General features: G+C 38.0%; 1 protein-coding gene across 3 annotated transcripts in view; it reads right to left on the bottom strand.

The window, feature by feature from the left end:
- ZNF385D (zinc finger protein 385D) overlaps positions 1-21,694 on the bottom strand; it is a 940,116-nt gene that overhangs the window by 102,026 nt on the left and 816,396 nt on the right. For all 3 annotated transcript variants that reach the window (XM_046001318.1, XM_046001320.1, XM_046001321.1), the window contains one exon: positions 19,780-19,890. In XM_046001318.1, coding sequence (XP_045857274.1) covers positions 19,780-19,890 — 111 coding nt within the window. The remainder of the gene's footprint in view (positions 1-19,779; positions 19,891-21,694) is intronic.

Below are 21,694 nucleotides of genomic sequence, written 5' to 3' on the forward strand. Positions count from 1 at the left end.
GGGTATTCAGTCCCTGTCCTTGGTGAGCTTGGCATTATCATAAGGATTAAAGGAGTCTGTAAATTTCAAAACACTAAGTGCTCAATACATGATAGTTACATCTATTATTGCTCAGAATACTGTTATTATTATGACACGTAGACCAACCATGGTGCAGGTTACGGGGCTGTTAGGAGATTTCTAGATTTCCATTTTAAAAGGAAACAAAAAGAGCAATTCACTTTCGTCTGAAGTGTGCTTCTCCCACACTAGATTGCTGTTAGAATAACCAAAATGCATTTGCATGCACATATGTATGAATCATGTTAAGTTGCCAACATGTGACCATTTCTGATCTATAAAATCAGCAATTTCACATGCTCATTCTGATGTCAGCCTGAGGTGGGGGGTGCACGAAAAGATGCATGTGGGAAGGAGAACCCAATGATGAATAGTACATGCTGCAAGTTTCACTCTCTTCAACATCATATTTAACTAAATATAGATTTCCGATAATTAGATTTTAAAATATTCTTAAAAATGGAACATTTTGGCTTCCTCCTGGCTATAGCTCCAATATGAATTGTCAAGCCTCATGGAAAATACTTTTAAAATGAAATCTTCTGTAGCCCATATCTGGAACACGTACAGGCAGCATTTGTGCAGAAGCCTGTATCTGTATGTTGTACACAGCATAATATCCTGAGTAAATGCTCCAAACTGAACAGTGCGCGGCACCTGCCGGCATCACATTCTTGTTTGCATTTTTGTTTATCCTTCCCCAATTCATTCCAGCACACACTCAGTTTACCCAACAGTTACTGAAGGCCCACGATGGCCAGAAACGATTTAGGAGCTGCTATTTAAAAACACATGTAAGGTAGTAAATCAAAACCTTTTACAAAGGAAAATAGCCCCCCCCCCACAAAGCCACTACACGACACTGCAAAAGTATCACTAACCTCTGATGTCGGAGTTTGTGCAACTGCCTCGCACGTGGTCCCGCCCTTCAAGGGTTAAAGATCTTGTGATTCAGACCCTGAGTCTGTATTCCGTGAAGATGGACATAATCACTGCCATCAACTGACGAGTTATGCATAAAGTGATCGTGACAAACAAGGCCACAAGCCATCACAGGTCCCCGACATCACTGATGGAGTACCAAGCCTCCGGTGTGGAAGAACAGGTGGCCCTCGGCCTGGACGCTGCGGCTCTAAATCTTCCCAACGGCCTGGGAAATAAGCCCTTCGCCATTTAACAAGAGCAGAGGAAGTCACTTCATCATTGGCCTGTCGCATGAACTGCTGACATAAGAAACTTTGCTCTACTTAGAAAACCACAAGTACCAAGCAATTATTTATCAGTTGGGAAATGCCTGGGTTCCACTCCCCCCAGCCCCCACACACTAACAGCCTCATATTTGGAAATAAAGGCCAGGTCTCTTTGAGGAACATTCAGGTGCACTGAGCATTTGAACTCCAGTCATCTTCTGCTGAATCCCACAGCAGCAAACATTTCACGGATCTGTCAATGGCATATACATTTATTTATTTGTAACTATAGCTGTGCATCTATTATCCATCTATACGATGCAAAATGCCAACTGTCTGATACTGGAACAGCAGTTCGCTAGATATCATTTTTGAAAAATGTTAGGTCAAACCTGCATTTATTATACACGATCTTGTGGCTTAGGATTAGAAAGTGAAAAGAGAAAACCCAGAATCAACCTGTCAGTGACTGAGTCAAGCTATAAATTGCTCCTAGAATTAATTTCTACCATATACCTATATTTAAAAAAAATAACTTAGTGACTGTGCATACTCAAAGCTTTATTGGAAGGAAGGGTTGGCCAAAAAGGTAGAACAGATCGGCAGAGCCCAGTTAACATGCAATTATCTAACTGATGAAGGAAGATAAAGGAGGAGTTAGATATCTACCAATCCTTGTCACAGATATGTAGTTTGTGATTTTGGAAAGACAACAAGTGTGAAAAACATGACCGTGTTTCACGCCAATACCGAATATAAGAAGGAAAGAAAATTAAATATCTACTGTGAATCTACTGCTTTGCTTACAATACTCTCTTTAAACCTCAGAGACATCTTTGCATGGTACTGTTATCCCCTACATCGCAAAGTGAGAATCTGAGATTTGTAGAAGTTAAACAAACTTGCTCAAAATCACACAAGGAATACATGCTACAACAGGATTAGCCTGATCCAAGTCCCCTAGTCTTTCCATTTCATGAATCTGGAGCAAGTAGTAACCTGGAAAATAACTCCTTTCTCAGCTGAACTTGCACTGTGTGGACTAGGTACAAAGCTGAAATGATGGTCTTTCTGATTTTTCAAGGGATCACCCAAAGATTTGAACAGATTGCTGCATCAACACTCCAGAATGTTTACTATAGCAGCTTTAATATATAATTCTCCCTCTTCCACCCCTCTCCAAACTCCAACAAAAGGTGGTTCAGCTCTCTGACACAAAGGAACTGGAACTAAGCTCAACCTCCCTTAGCAGCAAATCACTCACATGCTGACCGGAGAAGGAGAACGCTGGTGCTTTTACCCCCGCCACGCACTCAGATGAGCACAGCTGGGCTGAGGAGACCTCTTTTCCTAAATTCTGTTGCCAAGCTGAATTTTATGATCTTCACTGGCAGATGATCAAATACAAACTCTTAACTTACAGCCAAGTTATCTTACAGCAGCTGTTGGAAGAACTAATTTAGAATGCAAATCTAGTCCTTCATCTATGGGAAAACTGTTGCAGTGATGGATGGTTTTTGAAGGAATAGTTCATGAAAGACAACCCTATGCCTTCTAGTATTATAGGAAGGAGAAATATTTAGCTGCCATTTGTGTTTATTTGTTTTCTTTTGAGCAATTGCCTCTTTCGGGGGGAATTAGAGTCCCACGGAGGAGGGTCCAGGTGTTTCAATTTGCCTCAACCCTCTTTTCCACATAAAGAAATTGAGATCAGAAGACACATGTGTAGACTAACTTTCAGATAATGTCTTCTTAGAATCTAGGACTCCTTGATTTTAGGCTAAGTCATCTAAAGAACAAAGAACAGTGGGGATGTAACATTTTGCCTAGAGTTTTTTTTGTCGTGTCAAGAAAGGAAGAAGGTCAGCACCCATCACTGCCTCTGTCTCTGAAGAATCCTGTTAGTGTAGGTATGAATTATCAAATAAAGTTGATAGACTTTCTTTTTCTTTTTGTTCATTTAACTGCCAGTGAACAGTGCCCCTCTAGAATACCTAATACCTAAGAGTTCACTGATTCATTCCACAGCTTCGATCCTCATCTTTTCGGTTGAACAAAGTCTTAGAAAATATTAACCCTTGGTTATTAGGAAGTTTCTTAGTATTCTACCGAGCTACCAAAGGAACCCGGGCTTGTACTATATCTATGAAAATCTCATCTATGGCAACTGTCAGAGTTAATGCAACAGAAAAATGTATGTCTCAATCTGTTCCTATTTTGTTAGACATGGAGAATGATTATTGTGTAACTGCAGATCAGTTCAAAGAATTATTAGAATAAGAATAAAGGGAAATTGCTCTAATAGGTAAAGGAATAGAAAAGGGAAGATACATCCACTTTGGGTTTTTGTTATTCTTTCAGTTTGGCTTTGTATGTAGCAGAGAAAAGTTGGTACTCTAAGTGAGTCTAAGTTATTTGACTTTGAATATTAGACTAGAAACTCTCTTAACCCATGAATGCCTCTAACTGGTCACCTTGACGCATGCTCACTATTCCACAGGAGCCATCATGCACAGAAGAAACAAAATGAAATGGTGCCACTCATCATGCCTATTGGTGATCCCACTTTTCCAGGACCACACACCAACGCTTGTGACCCCTTAGTTTTCTCAGATACATAGCTGTCTCTATCACTTATAAACATGCGTCATGGGTAGAGAAGGTGGGGCTTTAGTTGGGATTAGTGAAATGCCATGAATTCAACCACAGTCACAACAGGGAGGTGGCGCTGTGTCTACTCAAGCTTGATATCCCCTTATGTTCTCAAAGATTAGGGGCAGTCAGAGCCCTTGATCATCCTAAATCTTCCTGCGGATAAAATACCAACAATTCATCTGGAAATACAGTGCCTTTCTTTTCCGTTTACTATTGTCCTAGTGGACATACGGATATTTACATCATTAGGTATTCATCTTACTTGTTGATGCAGCGCATGACAGAAGAGCCTAACAATGTGTTTGGGATCTACCAAGAGAAGCCTGGATCCACCGTGAAACCATCTAATGTACATGGACAGACCAAATACTTTGAAGTCAGACTATGAAGCAAACTCCCAGGAGGAAGACCATATTCGTTCTCTAAGGGTGACCTAGGGCAAAGAGAGTTTCTTCCATCTCTTCCAAGAATCTCTCCATTCCTTGTCATGGGGTGTGGGGTTTTCTGGTTTGAGTATGAAAGAAGAGCAAGACATGTATGTACACACACACATGTATATACAGATATACATGCACATACATATCTCAGGTAGGCATGCATACAGACATGAGTGTGTGTGTGTATAAAAGCTTTACTGTATATATACAGACACACATACATATCTCAGGTAGGCATCATAACATTCCTAAATATTTATTAAGCACTATCAAGCAGTGCTCTAATTACTTGATAAAACAGTGAACCAACATGCAAAGGATCTTTGCCCCAATAGAGCTTACATTCTAATTGGCAGTGGAAAACAAACCTAATAAATAAATAAATGGTGAAGTATATTAGAATGTAATTAGTTCTTAGGGGAAAAACCATCAGGTAAGGAGAGTAGGAATGAATGACAGGGATTGAAATCCTAAACACAGTGGTTGCATCATGCAGTGGTAAAATTTGAATAAAGTTTGAAAAAAAATGTAGAAATCTGAAGAAATAGAATTCCAGGCAGAGAGTCCATGCAAAGAACTAGAGGTAGGAACAAGCCTGGTGTATTAAAGGTATAGTAAGGGCAGGGTTGGAACTAGGTTGAGGTAAGTGAAGTACTTGCCTCAGGAGAAAAATTTAAGGGAATACTAAAAAACTCTGTGATCGAAATGAATAATATTTTTCATGCAACATTTTTAAAAAATTGAAGTCAATGCAAAGAAAATCCATGCTGGACAAAATATCAGAATTTTAAATCACACAGAATCCAACCCTGTACTTATGTAACTCTGCCTCATTCACCTTTTTCCAGTAAAAATTTATCTACAAAAGTAGGTGGCCTGCCTATGGGCCACACTTGGCCAATTTTATCTTTTTAATATTCCATTTAGTATTTGTTCTGGTTGCTCAGATTTTTAGCAACCCTTCAAGATTTTACCTGAGTGCCTCCCTTGCCTTACCCTCGTCCCAGCTCTGCATAAGAGGCCAGTGTGTCTGTAGAGGGGCAAATGAGGGGGTGACGGGAGTGAGGAGGTCACATAGGCCCCTGAAGGTCACATCTCATAGGGCTGGATAGCCATTCTAACAATTCTGTCTTTAAATCTAGGTGAAACATACCACATTGGAGGGTTTTAAACAGAAAAGCCATCTGGTCTGAACTTATATTTTTAAAATGTTGAGTAAAAGGAGTAGAAGCAGCAAGAATAATTAAGCACATGTTCATAATAATCTAAATGAGAGATGATAGATGGTGGCTTGGACCAGTGAGATAGCATGAAAATGGTGGAGAATGATCAGATTTTAGATATATTTTGGAGGTAAAACCAACATAATTTGTGTAGAATTGAACATAAGGTGTGAGATAGTAAGAAAAGATAATTCCAGTATTTTTTCTAGATGAATCAGAAACATGGAGCCGCCATTATCAGAGAAACGCTGTCTATACGGCAGGTTTAGGGAACAAGCCATGGCCTATAGTTTTGAACATTTTAGATTTGCAGTGTCTACTAGCTAACCAAGTGAAGATACTAAGTAAGCCATTGATATTCAAATATGAAGTTGAGGAAAAGATTTCAGCTGAAGAAATAAATATGGATGCCATCTTGAAATCTATAGAGTTAACTTATTCCCCTCCTCCACCTCTACATACTGAAGTCATTCTTCTGTAAACTAGAATTCAGAAACTTTTTTTAAATTTTTTTATTTATTTCTTATTTTTTTATAAACATATAATGTATTTTTATCCCCAGGGGTACAGGTCTGTGAATCACCAGGTTTACACACTTCACAGCACTCACCATAGCACATACCCCTCCCCAATGTCCATAACCCCACTCCCCCTCTCACAACCCCCTCTCCCCCCAGCAACCCTCACATCAGGGAGATCATATGATAGTTGTCTTTCTCCAATTGACTTATTTCACTAAGCATGATACCCTCTAGTTCCATCCACGTCGTTGCAAATGGCAAGATTTCATTTCTTTTGATGGCTGCATAGTATTCCATTGTGTATATATACCACATCTTCTTTATCCATTCATCTGTTGATGGACATCTAGGTTCTTTCCATAGTTTGGCTATTGTAGACATTGCTGCTATAAACATTCAGGTGCACATGCCCCTTCGGATCACTACGTTTGTATCTTTAGGGTAAATACCCAGTAGTGCAATTGCTGGGTCATAGCGTAGCTCTATTTTCAACATTTTGAGGAATCTCCACGCTGTTTTCCAGAGTGATTACACCAGCTTGTATTCCCACCAATAGTGTAGGAGGGTTCCCCTTTCTCTGCATCCTCACCAGCATCTGTCATTTCCTGACTTGTTAATTTTAGCCATTCTGACTGGTGTGAGGTGATATCTCATTGTGGTTTTGATTTGTATTTCCCTGATGCCGAGTGACGTGGAGCACTTTTTCATGTGTCTGTTGGCCATCTGGATGTCTTCTTTGCAGAAATGTCTGTTCATGTCCTCTGCCCATTTCTTGATTGGATTGTTTGTTCTTTGGGTGTTGAGTTTGCTAAGTTCCTCATAGATTTTGGATACTAGCCCTTTATCTGATATGTCGTTTGCAAATATCTTCTCCCATTCTGTCAGTTGTCTTTTGGTTTGGTTAACTGTTTCCATTGCTGTGCAAAAGCTTTTGATCTTGATGAAATCCCAATAGTTCATTTTTGCCCTTGCTTCCCTTGCCTTTGGCGATGTTCCTAGGAAGATGTTGCTGTGGCTGAGGTCGAAGAGGTTGCTGCCTGTGTTCTCCTCAAGGATTTGGATGGATTCCTTTCTCACATTGAGGTCCTTCATCCATTTTGAGTCTATTTTCGTGTGTGGTGTAAGGAAGTGGTCCAATTTCATTTTTCTGCATGTGGCTGTCCAGTTTTCCCAGCACCATTTATTGAAGAGGCTGTCTTTTTTCCATTGGACATTCTTTCCTGCTTTGTCAAAGATTAGTTGACCATAGAGTTGAGGGTCTATTTCTGGGCTCTCTATTCTGTTCCATTGATCTATGTGTCTGTTTTTGTGCCACTACCCTGCTGTCTTGATGATGACAGCTTTGTAATAGAGCTTGCAGTCTGGAATTGTGATGCCACCCACTTTGGCTTTCTTTTTCAATATTCCTTCGGTTATTCGAGGTCTTTTCTGGTTCCATATAAATTTTAGGATTATTTGTTCCATTTCTTTGAAAAAAATGGATGGTATTTTGATAGGGATTGCATTAAATGTGTAGATTGCTTTAGGTAGCATAGACATTTTCATAATATTTATTCTTCCAATCCAGGAGCATGGAACATTTTTCCACTTCTTTGTGTCTTCCTCAATTTCTTTCATTAGTACTTTATAGTTTTCTGCATATAGATTCTTAGCCTCTTTGGTTAGGTTTATTCCTAGGTATCTTATAGTTTTGGGTACAATTTTAAATGGGATTGACTCCTTAATTTCTCTTTCTTCTGTCTTGTTGTTGGTGTAGAGAAATGCAACTGATTCCTGTGCATTGATTTTATATCCTGACACTTTACTGAATTCCTGTACAATTTCTAGCAGTTTTGGAAGAATTCAGAAACTTTTTATAGAGAATATATCTCTTCATGAGATACAACCATGTTAGCACCTACTCTTTCAAGACTCTTCAGTATCTTAGGAATTTTTTTTTAAAACAACAAAGAACCCCCCTTGGTTTTTGTACCTTCGGTGGAAATACCTTTGGTGGAATCTTTGTTTTCTCCTGAGGTTTTAATTGTCAGCATTTCTTTTTCAATGTAAAGACTTACAATGTGTTTCAAGTTAGAGGAAGTGACATGGTAAAATTTTCATAACTGGATCCCACCACAAATCTCTCACTTTCCAAAATCTGCATTAAATTTTCTGCCAATGTGGAATGTGCTAAAGAACTACTCCTAGATGTAACTAAACATCTCCACAGGGTAAACAATGGAAGAAAAAAAAGTAGGAAACCTCTCCTTGAGTTATTGAAAATAAAGGTTTGTCATTTCATACCAGTCTCCAATAAATTGTAAGAAATTTTTCAGCCAAACTTTTTTATGAATATAAACATGGCCACTTACATGGGTGTGATTTTCAAAGTTGGGCATTAGGTTATACACTGTAGCTACTGTTTAAAAGTATAAAACTCATATGGCAGTCTAAGATGACAAGTTCCTGTGGAAAACCATTTGACTGGAGTCTCTGAGCCAAGAGGAGATGAACTATTTTGACCTACTCTTCATTACAAGATCCAGTCTGCTGACTGCTAATGAGGAGCCACAAGGGGGGTGCAAATATTCTTGTTAATTGTCAAACCTGCATAATGACAAAGCATCTCTTGCCTGAAGTGATCAGCTCCTATCCTGGGAAGAGAGTCAAGATCACAGATCTCTCAGTGAACCAGTTTGAGCTGTTAACTCAGCCTTTCAAAACCAAATCCCATCTGGGGTGCCTGGGTGGCTCAGTGGGTTAAGCCTCTGCCTTTGGCTCCTGGTCATGGTCTTAAAGTCCTGGGATCAAGCCCCACATCAGGCTCTCTGCTCAGCAGGGAGCCTGCTTCCCCCTCTCTGTCTACTTGTGATCTCTGTCTCTGTCAAATAAATAAATAAAGTCTAAAAAAAACCAGAAAACCAAATCCCATTTAGTGTTGTGTGATTTCTGTTTCGACGTGGATCACTTTCTTGTTAATTGATGCCATTTGCCCTTGTTTTGTTTCATGGATTAAAGTAAGAACTAATAATATCTAAATGTTGTTATCAAATGAAAATAGCAGTCTCTCCTTGTTGTCTTCTTTCACTCGAAAATAGGAATAAATCATCATCATAGGAAGTCCAGTCATAGAAGAAATTTCAGGCTTTTCTAGTTAATCCTTTTTAAGGGGAAGGCAGGAATCCCAATCAAATCCACATTATTTTGTAATTTCATATTTCATTCAGTTTTCTTTATGTTTTGCATTCTAAATGTTAAAATATCCTTTATGCTTCTCTAAATTACTGTTTTGGATTTTATAAAGTAATAAAATATAACAAAATGCATCAAAGAGAGAAAGTATCTTTGTGGCATACACAAAGGATATATTAAATGTTTCTTTAATCATATATTTATTTTAAATACTTTATGAAATCAATAAATATTTTATCATGATAATGTTCTATCATTGCCCTAGTACTACTCTGAAAATGCTCCTGTTTTAAGAAATATGAGATGACTTAGAGAGATAAGAAATAATTTCACTGCTTATAACATATATAACAGACACAGCTAAGAGTGTGCTATCTTTGGTTAATTGATCTTAAAGCACTTACTTCTCAGTGTTTTTTAAAACATGAACATAGCTACTTAGTGTTACTTAAAATAAGATGAAAATTAAAGATAAATATTCCCTAGCCCAAGCCAAAACATAAAACAAAACAAAACAAACAAACAAAAAAACCCCTAACTTAGGAAACCATTAAAAATCAACAGAATTAGACTTGCAAACATTCTACTAAAACATATGCTAAACTGTTTTTTACAGAAGTACTGAATATTCATCGAATTATAATTCATATGATTTTAATTTCTACAATAACTGCATTAAGAATGGGAAAAAGTTGATATGAAAATTAGGAAACAATAATTTATAAGCTACCCTTTTGAATTAGGAAGGCAAAAGCACAGCAATAGTAACAATATAGTACAAATTATCAACCAAACCTTGAGAGCTATTTCAGGAGAATATTTCATATGAGAGAGCAGAGTTAAAGATAGGCATGACAACTCAATGAGACCCAAATGTAAATGATAAAACCATCGACAAAAGCCTTGAAGGGAAACGCTTTCCCCATCGAGGGATGATTTGTACTGGCCTCCAGGTGTAATATCATGTGCACTGATGAGCTGATCAACAGAACAGAACTTCTACCCAGCTGTAATCAAGAGTGATTGATGGTTGGGACAAAAAAGTTGATTATCATGACAAGTTCGCTGATGCAGAGAAAATAAGCTCTGCTTGGGAAATGGATAAAAAAACCTGTTAGGGACTACCTTCTGCAACCTTATTTATAAAGGCATCTAAGAGAAGGTGTAAGTTGTACAGACGGATCTGATATCCCGATAAACCTGATAAGAATAAATTTGCCATACCTCAGGCTCCACAGATTTCCTATGTAAGGAATTTAAAGGCTCGCTTAGGCACACTAAAAAGGAAACCACAATAGCTCAATGTTACCTGTGCAGTTCCTAAAAGTTATCTCTCTGTTTCTCAAAGTATTACTGAAAATCACACACAGACACAGAAAATTAAACTTTCATAGCACACCATGCCTCCATTTGCCCTCCCCCCTCTCTCCTCCCAAGGAATAAACTCCCCAAATAACTGCAACCTTTACCACTATCACATTCAATTAACATCAAAACATAGATTTGGACTGAGACAACAGATCCCAGAGGCAGTATTTTGCATTTAAAATGAGGTTTGGCAGGCTTGAAAAAGGTGAATCTGGGCCAGAATGTTGGGTGTACTACAGTGTTCTAAAACAGACTTAGATTATACAGAAATCTAGAGAGTCTGAAGGAATACATCCATTTTCTCAAGTTCTGGTTCCAACGTCATCTAAGAAATTCTAGCACCACAATCCCAATGCAGTGTGCAATTTATAGCATGCTTGGTACAATTTCAATCTCCCTAAGCTGGCAATAAAACCAAATAGCCACCCTTAAACTAGTCATCACAAGAACGTTTTAGTGCGGAGGTGGTAAAATGAATGGGTATGTTCATTTCATCTATAATCTCCCGGCCATGTGAACCCTTGAAAAAGGTACAATGATTCTGGTTTAATTAATACAGACAATAGGACTCAACAAAAGAGACAGCACAGAGCAACAGAGCTGAGGAAGCCAGGATACAAAGGGCCACAAAATCCAAAATGACAAAAGAATAGATGCTAATAGGAATTAACTTTTTCTTAAATTCCTTTATTTCTCTGCCCAGGAACAAATTCCTCTACTGCCCTAGTTTCCAGGGCCATGGCAAAACTGATGGTATATTAAATGCTGAATGAACCATAATGACATATAACAAAAAGGACAAGGGAGGGGCCCCTGGGTGGCACTGTCAGTTAAGCATAGGACTCTTGATTTTAACTCAGGTTGTGATCTCAGGGTCCTGAGATGGAGCCCTGCATCTGGCTCCACACTCAGCAGGGAATCTGTTTCTCCCTCTGCCCCTCTCTTCCGCAACCTCCCACCATTGTATGCTATTTCTCTCTCTCTCTCAAATGAATAAATAAGTCTTAAAAAGAAAAAGAAATACACATCTTGCTTCACATTCTACTTTCTCCACTTTCTGTCCTTTCATGCTTTGCCCATGCTTAACACTCTTCTGAAAACACTGCCTCCGGTAGGTGCTGTTGGATGAACAGAGCTCAGCACAGATTCTCTCCTGCTTCCTTCAATATTTAGTATAGCCATACTGTTCTTTAAGTGATTCTCAGTCTTGAAAGGTGTTTCTACACTCCAATAATCTGTACTTCTAGCAATTTAGCAATGAGCGTATCCCTCTTGATTAACTTCTTATTGAGTGTAGAACTTAAGTGACCAGTCGTCTTAGCTGAGATTGGTCACTTTACGCTAGTGCAAACCTCAAAATAAATTTCTCTTAGGACATGTCACCTGATATGGCAAATAGGAGCCTATGCTGGGACTTAGGAGCCCTGTTTCCAGCCCCACCATCTGTTTCAACAGCTTAGACACCTTGGAAAAGTCAACTAATACTCTAACCTTTGTTTTTTTCCAATTCTACAATCTCTAAAATGGAAAGAAGGACTTCTGAGACATCTTTAAGTCCCATACACGACAGTTCTCTGAGGTGCTCACAGTAGTTCATAGAAATACAAAGATCACTTTGATTCCCGGAAGTTATGTAACACATCTACTTATGATATCTTAAAGCCTAGTTGTTTTATTTTTTTTTAATTTTATTTATTTATTTGACAGACAGAGATCACAAGTAGGCAGAGAGGCAGGCAGAGAGAGAGAGAGAGGGGGGGGGAAGCATGCTCCCTGCCACGCAGAGAGCCCAATGCGGGGCTCGATCCCAGGACACTGGGATCATGACCTGAGCTGAAGGCAGAGGCTTTAACCCACTGAGCCACCCAGGTGCCCCTACTCATGATATCTTAAATCAACTTCTCTTTCTAGAGAAAATGGTCAAATTTTCCATGCGTAGGAGAATCTGATAGAAGAGTGAATCTTATTATTTTTTTCTCTTTGTTTACAAAGAAAAAAGCCCAGAGAAATATAGATTCTTTTATAAAGAGTTCTCTTTTCCCGGTCCCTTACCTTTCTTTCCATCCACAGATGAAACTCTGGAATATCAAAGCCTGATTCAGAGAGTCCCGAAATATCCCAGTGTTGAAGTTTTATTTTTAAAAGCCTGCCAAAGAAGCATGATGCTTAAATAGGTTCCTATGCTCCTGACTGGCTCATTTTCTCCTGAGATCTCTAGCAGCCAGACCCAATATTTCCTGCCTAGTCCTTCAGTTCCAAGTTTTGTTTTTTGAGAAATCCTGACAGAGCTGTAGGCTCCATTCAGGAAGCAGAAGGTCGTGAGGCTGAGTGATGAAATGGGGCCCAAATGCACACTCAAAGAACAAGCCCTTCAAAAGGGACCTCTCAGGCCCTTAATTCAAAAGCAGCCAAACCTACAGTCCATCACCACACGCCCCAGAGCGAGCTCCTGACACAAGGGTGACATTACAGTGCAACTAAACCTCATTAGGCCCCAGACATGTCTCTTCAGACACAAGCTGAATGGCCCTGTCATAGAAGTACTGTTGAAGAAGAAAAAGCACCCCGTGGGAATGCCATAGTGCACAGGCCAAAGGTCTAAATAGCCCTGGGAGTCCTGAAGATGAATAGGAGACACTCTCTTAGGAAAGAGTTATTTGTTTCAAAGCTGCCTGAAATTTAATTTCTAACTGGGTTCCTCAGAAAATCTTTTGGGACTTAGCAGCAGCAGCAACAGACTTAAAGAAACTTTGAGAGTTTCTAAGAAACGCACCTTTGCTCAGGACAAGGTAACCCTGCAGTTTTTAAAAGGTAAAAAGTAGAGATATAGGAGGAGTGAGAACCTCAAATCAACACAAAAATACGCTGAACACAGGCACTTGCAACAGGGTAGATCCCTTTAAGTACTTTTCTTAAGGACAGATATTTTCCAACGTCAGTATTTCTTAGAATTAATTTACATGCAGAGAGTGAAACAGTGATAACCACATTATTTATCCTGTAACATAGAAATGACCTTTCCATTTCATTGGCTATACAGTTTATAATCCAATTGCCTGCATGTTCTGTTTTATAATCCTTACAACATGGCATAAGGAATGGCTATTCATTTTATTTTTACAATTTTTTTTCAAGACTGTATTTATTTATTCATTTGAGAGAGAGAGAAGGAGAGAGAGAGATTAAGCACGAGCTGCGGGGAACCGCAGAGGGAGAGGGTGTAGCAAACTCCCTGTTGAGCGGGGTGTCTGACATGGCGACTCGATCCCAGGACCTGGAGATAAGGACCAAGGTGAAAACAGGCTCTCAACCTTCTGAGCTACCCAGGAGCCCCTGGCTATTCATTTTAAATAAGGTGATTATGGAACTTATAAATTCAACAAAGAGCCCCAGGACACAGGGCCAACTAAAAAAGTGGCGGATCTAAACAAGAGGTTGTCTAAATCCTGATCCAGTGATCTTCCTGCCATTACACTTAGCTTCCCTGGATGCTGTTTTTGGGTTTGGGGTTAGATGCACATCCCCATGCATAGACTGATTGATTGATTGATTGATTTGTCAGAGAGAGAGAGCGTGCGCACAAGCAGGCAGAGAGGCAGGCAGAGGCAGAGAGAAGCAGGCTCCCTGCTGAGCAAGGAGCCCGTTGGATGCCGGGCTCCATCCCAGGACCCTAGGATCATGACCCGAACTGAAGGCAGTGGCTTAACTCACTGAGCCACCCAGGTTCCCCCTCATGCATAGATTTCTTTTAACCCTTCTCCTAGGATATGCAATAAAATGCTGAAATCTGAATGAGACAACGGTATCTATGAACTCTCCTGGACATGTTTTGAGACAGCAGACACTGCCAGAAATAGGCAAGAAATATTTAGAAAATTTTAACTAAGGCCTTCAAAATGGAATTTATACTTTAGGACAAAATGTGTGTGTGTGTGTGTGTGTGTGTGTGTGTGTGTGTGTGTGTGTGTGCGTGTGTGTGTGCGTGTGTGTGTTTTAAGTCACAGTAGAATAGGAGAGGCAACAATTCCTTTTTAGCTTATAAAATTTAAGCATGCTTATAAAGGAAATTTGGAAAATCAAAGCAGAAAGAAGTAAGAATAGTTCTTCAACTCCAGCACAACCACCGTTAGTCTTTTTCCTCTCCCTCCATGCAGTATTTCCTTTAAATATCAACACCCCCCAGAAGCCTATAGATTTAAATATTTAAAAGATGTGTCTGAAGTCGTGATATTACAAGAACTTAATTATCTAATTTAGTCATTTGGTAAGAAAAAATGTTCCTTTTCACAACTTCATCATTATATTGTTTCATTTGGTTACAGAAGTTAACACAGATATAAATTAAATTCAGACATATTGGTTAATTTTACTATATTCCAGGGTGCTAAAATATAAAAAAAAATCAACAGCAATTTCTATTTTATAATACCACTGAAAAATGTATCAATTATCTCAGTGATAATCCCAAGGGTCCCCTCTGGAGGGGTCAAAGGGCACCAAGGATTGTGACCTTCTAATGAGGTAGTTTTCCCTTCTTCTTTACAAAACAGCATCTCGTTGTAATTGATACTTGATGGTCCTGAGTCATAAAGGACATGTTGCTACTATATTATCACTCACTAATTTGCATTTGTACTTAAATTTTGACCATGTTTATGATTAAATCATGTGACTGAATATGGGTGATGCCATTGGAAAGTACTCACAAGCACTGATAGGCAAGGCCTGGCCCAGGCTCTAGAGGACTTTCCCCAGCAGCTGACACATCCAGTTAATTCTTCGAGGGAAGGAGTCCCCAGGTCCCCCTCTCCAGGAGCACATAGATCTCTAGCCACACCATTACTGTAGGATTGGCTGGAGCCTTTGGATGGACTGGCTACTCTGCCTGGACCAGATGGGTAGGAAGAGTGACAAGAGTGTCCACAAGAGTGGACACTGACCTTGCTGGCCAGTGGCCAGTCACTGGCTGGGCGGCCTTGTATGTCTCCTATATTCTCTGCTCCTCAGTTTCCATATGGGAAATAAGAAACATTTTCTTCTGTCTCTAACATATTATGAAATACTATTGTCGGTTAACCATACTGACTCTTAGATGTTACAACTTAATGATTCTTTGGTTTGGGGCCTGAGATCTTACTTTCCACTCTATAAGTAGTCATCAAGCAATCATTTGACATCTCACTTAATAACATTAAGTGATTGATTGGTCCATGCTGGTCCTGCTATAAATTGTCTTTCAAAGGTACACTTAATAACTTGCTCAGCTCAATGGTAATTTATGCTTATTTTAAGATGCTGATAAAATAACTGGACAAATTACAACCTTCTGGTCTTTAGTCGGGAACTTTTTGCATAACCCTTATGTGTGTTTCATGTAAATGTCGAGAAAAGCTCTTTTTTTTTTTTTCTCAAAGAAAAAGCCTATATTAGGAGAAAGCTATCTCATTTAAGTGCATATCGTATAATATGCCATTTAAACAGATTTCTGCAGGGCCAAAAATAGAAAATGTACTGTACAGGTATTACATAACACCAAACTACACAGGTTATAATATGAAGGGTTAAAAAATACGTAAAAGCATAGAGGAAAAGGAAATTGAATTTTCATGATGCAAAGATGAAAAGAACTACAAGCTATTATTTTCATTGAAAGGGGAAGAAGCTTTGAAATGTAAAAAGGTTAATAAGGCAAAAATACTTTCCTATGTGATTGAGGATGCAACCAAGCACACAAGTGAATTACAGTGCTACTTTTCCAAAATAATTCTAGGTTTAAGAATGGAAACAGGAAGACAAACTCCAGATTCACCTGGAAGAAGCAGATGCAGTTTTGGGGGGATTAAGAAGTCTTTTCTTGGGTTTAAAATGGTCAAATATGAGATAAATCTATATGTTATCTATCTGGAAAATATTGTATTTTCTCTTAATGTAGATTATTTTCTTATATGTGAATGAATGGATGATAAATCCAACTGACCATGGCACTCAGTAGTAAATATTTTATAAAAGTAATATTTGTGGACATGACCAGTCACTCATAAACGAATCTCATATTTCCAGAACATTAGTTCCCCTTACTGACATAAGAATGCTATAGGGACATTTTTTAAGTCTCTAAAGGAATTTCTGCTCCTATACTTCAACTTTACAAAAATTATATTTTGTTCGTAAATCATAGGTAAAGTGTTGCCTTGTCATTTATAAATTTAATAACATTGGGTTTTCACATTTTTTAAAATTGCAATTTTAAAAATTAGCACTTCATAGTGAATTTTCATTTGAGATTCAAGATAAAAAACAAACAATGAGTTCACACGTGTCCAGTTTATATAGAGCAATGAAGCTATACTCGGTAATTATCTGATAAATTCAAGTGGTCATAAAATTCAGTTCAAATCTAAGCCAAGCATCCAAATGAGCATCTGTAGCAGGCAGAATAATGATATTCAAGACCTAATCCCTGAAAACTATGAGTATGTTACATTATATGACAAAGGGGGATTAAGTTAGTAGAAGGAATTAGGTTGCTAATTAGCTGAGTTTAAAATAGAGAAGTTATCCTGTATTATCCAGACGAATTCACTGTGATCACAAGGGTCCTTAAATTTGGAAGAGGAAGGCAGAAGAGGGAGGATCAGAGTCATTCAATGTGAGAAGGATTCAACTGGCCATTGCTTGCTCTAAGGATGGAAGGGAGTCATGAGCAAAAGGGTAGCCTCTAGAAGTTGGATAAGAGAGGCAAGGAAGTGAATTCTTCCCTGGAGCCTCCAGAAGGAACATAAGCCTGCCAACAATGTGATTTTAGAACAGTGAAACCCATTTCTGACTTACACCTCCAGAAAGATAAGATAATACATTTATGTTGTTTTAAACTACTAAGTTTGCCATGATTTATTACAGCAGTAATTGAAGATTAATGCAATAACCATTATGACCCAGACCAATTAGTCTAAATTCTCCAAATACCTTGGCCAGTTTCCATGCACCACATGCCATACACACCTAAAAGCACAATTGTGAGAATGAGAAGCAACTGTGCCTGATAAATACGTACTGATTTCTGTATCAACTTGAAACTTCATTAGCAAAATAAATTGCTATTCTCTCTTATCAAGGAAATAAAACAAGATTACATTTTATAAAAGACATAAATATTCTGTATGTTATTGTTAATGCATAGCTGGTAATAATTCTGAAGACCTTAAACATGACTTTGATATCCATCAACAGGATTTAGAAACACTCAAGAGGAAGGAAGGAAGGAAGGAAGGAAGGAAGGGCGGACAGACAGACAGACAGACAATTTTCTTGAAGTAGTGAGTGACCCATAGCTGGAGATCACCAACCAGGGACCTAGCCTAGAGGTGGCAGATGGTTTTCTTAGATTTAGTGGGAAATTGGGTGCAATGAGCTTGAGGTCTCTTTCTGATTCCCAGTTTACAGGATTTTTACTTAACACAGAGGAGAAAATATTGACAGTGAAATTGTTGGCAGGAGGAGATATTGAAATAACCCCTGTTAGATGTAAGGAGCTGAGAGCATGACTCCTGGGAGACTTTTGTATTATTATCTGACCAGTTCCAAAGTGAAATATCAATAAGATTTAAGAAGAAAGAAATCAAGAAAGATCCACTTAAAACAGCAATTATAGAACTATATGATTGTTCACTAAATGTTTAGAAATGATCAAAATTGGAAGTATTGAGTTCAGAACTCTAATGTACAGGTCAAGAGGATTTTTTTTTTTACTGAAAGAGATTATTATAGACATTTATCAGTTGAAAAGATTTTTTCTTAATAAACTATGACAACTTTCTTAAAATTCGAATCAAATCAAAGCACTCAGTATTGAAAAAGAAACAATAAAAACAAAACAAAAACCAAAAACCTCTCTTTAAATAAAATGCTATATGTTCAGTGTATTCTCTTTTTATATCAGCAAATACTGTTTAGGTGCAATGCAGGCAATCTACTCTTTTATAAGCCAACAAAAGAAATGTTATAAAACTACGTGATGATTGTACTAATAGGTATGACTTCATAAGACCGTAGCAATCCTTATACAAAATGAGATGGTCTCACAGAAGGAATTTATTTGTTTATAAAAGATAGTTTATTTGTTACATATCTTTTCTGCGCATGACTACCTTACATGCTCTCCTCATTACCAGAGCACCTAAAGGACCTACTTGGCTAGAAAGATTAAATATTGGAAGGCCTAACAATCTCCAGCATCCAGATCATTCTGGTCTTCTCCACACTGCACATCCACTTAGGGCAAGATAATGGTACCTCGGAGGTCGGGTCACTTTGACAGGATGGGGTCATCTGTTTGCCTAGAGTATATATACATCAGCGGTATTCTAGTCCTAGTCCTTCCAAACCAAAACTCCTTCTCTTTTCTGTACCTCTCAGGACCAACTCCACACCAAAGGAGGTTGGGGAAGGCAAGGATTATTTTTCACATTGACCACAAGCCAAAATGAGCTTCACAGTGACGAATCCAGAGATTTTGTGATCCTTGGAAAGGTATGGAAGATAAGAGTGACTCTCTGCAAATAATTTGCCAAGCACTGGTCAGGTCCACAAATGTCTCCTCACTGTCATTTTCTCCACTTAAGATTTATTCATCAGGGGCTTGAGTGTTTTGATATCTTTAAGACTCCTTATTAAACTGCCAATAATTCTAGGGTAACAACTCGAGAACTCTAACACAAACATCACTAAGGACACAAGGGCTGGTCTGGAATTGGGGACCACCAAGGCAGATTAAAAAAATTACAGAGCAAATTATTGGCCTTGAAAGATAATTTGGGAGTTATATTGGAGGCATAATTTATTTAAAGTCTTGGTCCTAAATTTGACTATTCCCCAAAGGGAAAGTATATTACCTAAATTTAACATTACCAAGAGCCTATATATATACACACACCATTAAACTGCAAGTATAAAATACTGGTAATGTATATGTTTCCAGAGTAAACAACCAAAAATAATAAAATAAACTCCAAAATTAAAGAACATAAGGAGTTAAAATTTTATCTTTGAATTTTGACACTCTTAGTTATTGGAGAAAAATGTTTAAGAAATCTCTTCTGCAAGATTAGAACAGCATAATACATTTTTTTCAGTGAATACTAAATGGCAAACTTACATCAGAATTAAATCTCAACTGGCAAATGTTGCATGATATGATTTGCTTTCTTCGATGAGGAAGAGGAACCCCGAATGTATGATTTATTACAGCTTTCTGAATCGGGTCCATCTGTAATGAGAAAGAAAATACAACAAATAGAAATAAAGCTTGTCAGTTCCATTGGAATGTTGCCTATTTCATTAAAGAGCCAATCTGTACAGTTTGAATCTACTGCTCACATTATAAAAAACATTTTTATTCTAGGAAACAGCATTTCTACTTTCTTGGAAAATAGACAATAAGCTCAAAGCTCAGTATGATAAGAAAATGATAAAAGTACCCATTAGAGTTTGCATACTAACTGTTTTTCTCATTTTCAATCAACAATTGTCTCAGTTTGATAATCCTAAAATATAATTAAAGGTTTATCAAAACCCAAATTATTGCAAATGCCAGCAATCTTACACAGAAGTGTGTCTATGCCACTACCTCCAAATGGACTTATAAGTAGACTTGGTCAGATGAGTCGTTCTGAGAATAAATTATGTGCCATAATCCAACATTAAACTTATGCTACTTTTGGTTATCTTTTCTGTGTTAAGAATATAGTATACAAATCTTACTTTCTAAGAATTCAAATGCATGGAGCTATCTATTCATTCAAAAATCATTTATGACCATTTAATATAGCCTGCTCTCCTATGGACTTACTATTTGAGGTTCAGAGAGTCTGGACCAAACCAGTTTATCTTTCTCCATCCCATACTCTCAGGATAGGTCAAGTGACACCAAAGACATAATGTCAGCAACTTGACTCTGATAAAAAACTCACCAGCTTTGTCCTACTGTCCACATCAGTGGTTCTCAACTGTTGGAGTCAGATAAAAATTTTGATCTGCTTCTTAATACTGGTACAATGTCTTTGCTTATCTGTGTCTCCTAAGGTGGCGATGAGGTTCAAAAGTGATAATTCATAAATCTACTTAATTGTGAAATCTACCTAGTGCTAAGCACATTATAGTGCCAGTAAACATTGGCTATTATATTTTCTCTCTCACAGCGCACGTGAAGATCAGATCCTCACACTCCTATGATCATTGTTGGCACACGACTAATTTCTCACATGGCCAAGAAACATTTCAAATAAATCAAACATTACACATACGGCCATGACTTCTGTTGAATGCCTGCAAAGTCCAGAACTTTAACTCTCACCAGACATGAAGTTCTTCTGAGAGTTCTCACAATGGGTTTGGATAGCTCAGAAATAATACGACACTCAAAAGAAAAAAAAAAAGCCAAGAATGGGTCTGTGAAATGATGCTCTAATATTCAGCCTCTTTGATACATTGTAGTTTATTAATTACCCTAAACAAGTCATTGATAAATTCCATCTCTTGTGTATTTCAAATTGTCAGAACCAGTTCATTGATAGGTTGTCGTCATAGTAAGTAGGAGGAAGCTTCTGTCTACATAGTCACAATTTCTATTAGGTTATCTAGGCACTCCTAATGCACAATAAAAATAATGCACTCAGCATTTTTAAAAGTGTCTTCTATGTGCTAAGTACTAGGCTAGGTGGTTTATGTATTAAACAGTTACAATGATCAAGAAGAACTCATGGGTGTAATCATTTTTACCTTCCATCATCACTTGACATTTTTTTATTTGATGTTAATCCTTTCCCTGATTCTGGGGGAAACTCAGCTATCCCTTATTTTTCTGGTCATTTCCAAGTATTAGTAAATACTAGGAACCCCTCTCTCCTTACTAATGAATTTTATCATACTCTAAAAAATCATATCATACTTTTTTAAACTAGTTTAGTTAGGTAAAATTTATATGTAATAAAATTCATCAGTGTTAGAGAATTTGATGAGCTTTGGCAAATACATACAGTAGTATTATTACACAAAACATTTCCATCACCTGG

The sequence above is a fragment of the Meles meles genome, chromosome 4 (genome assembly GCF_922984935.1).
Source record: "Meles meles chromosome 4, mMelMel3.1 paternal haplotype, whole genome shotgun sequence".
Classification (NCBI taxonomy): domain Eukaryota; kingdom Metazoa; phylum Chordata; class Mammalia; order Carnivora; family Mustelidae; genus Meles; species Meles meles.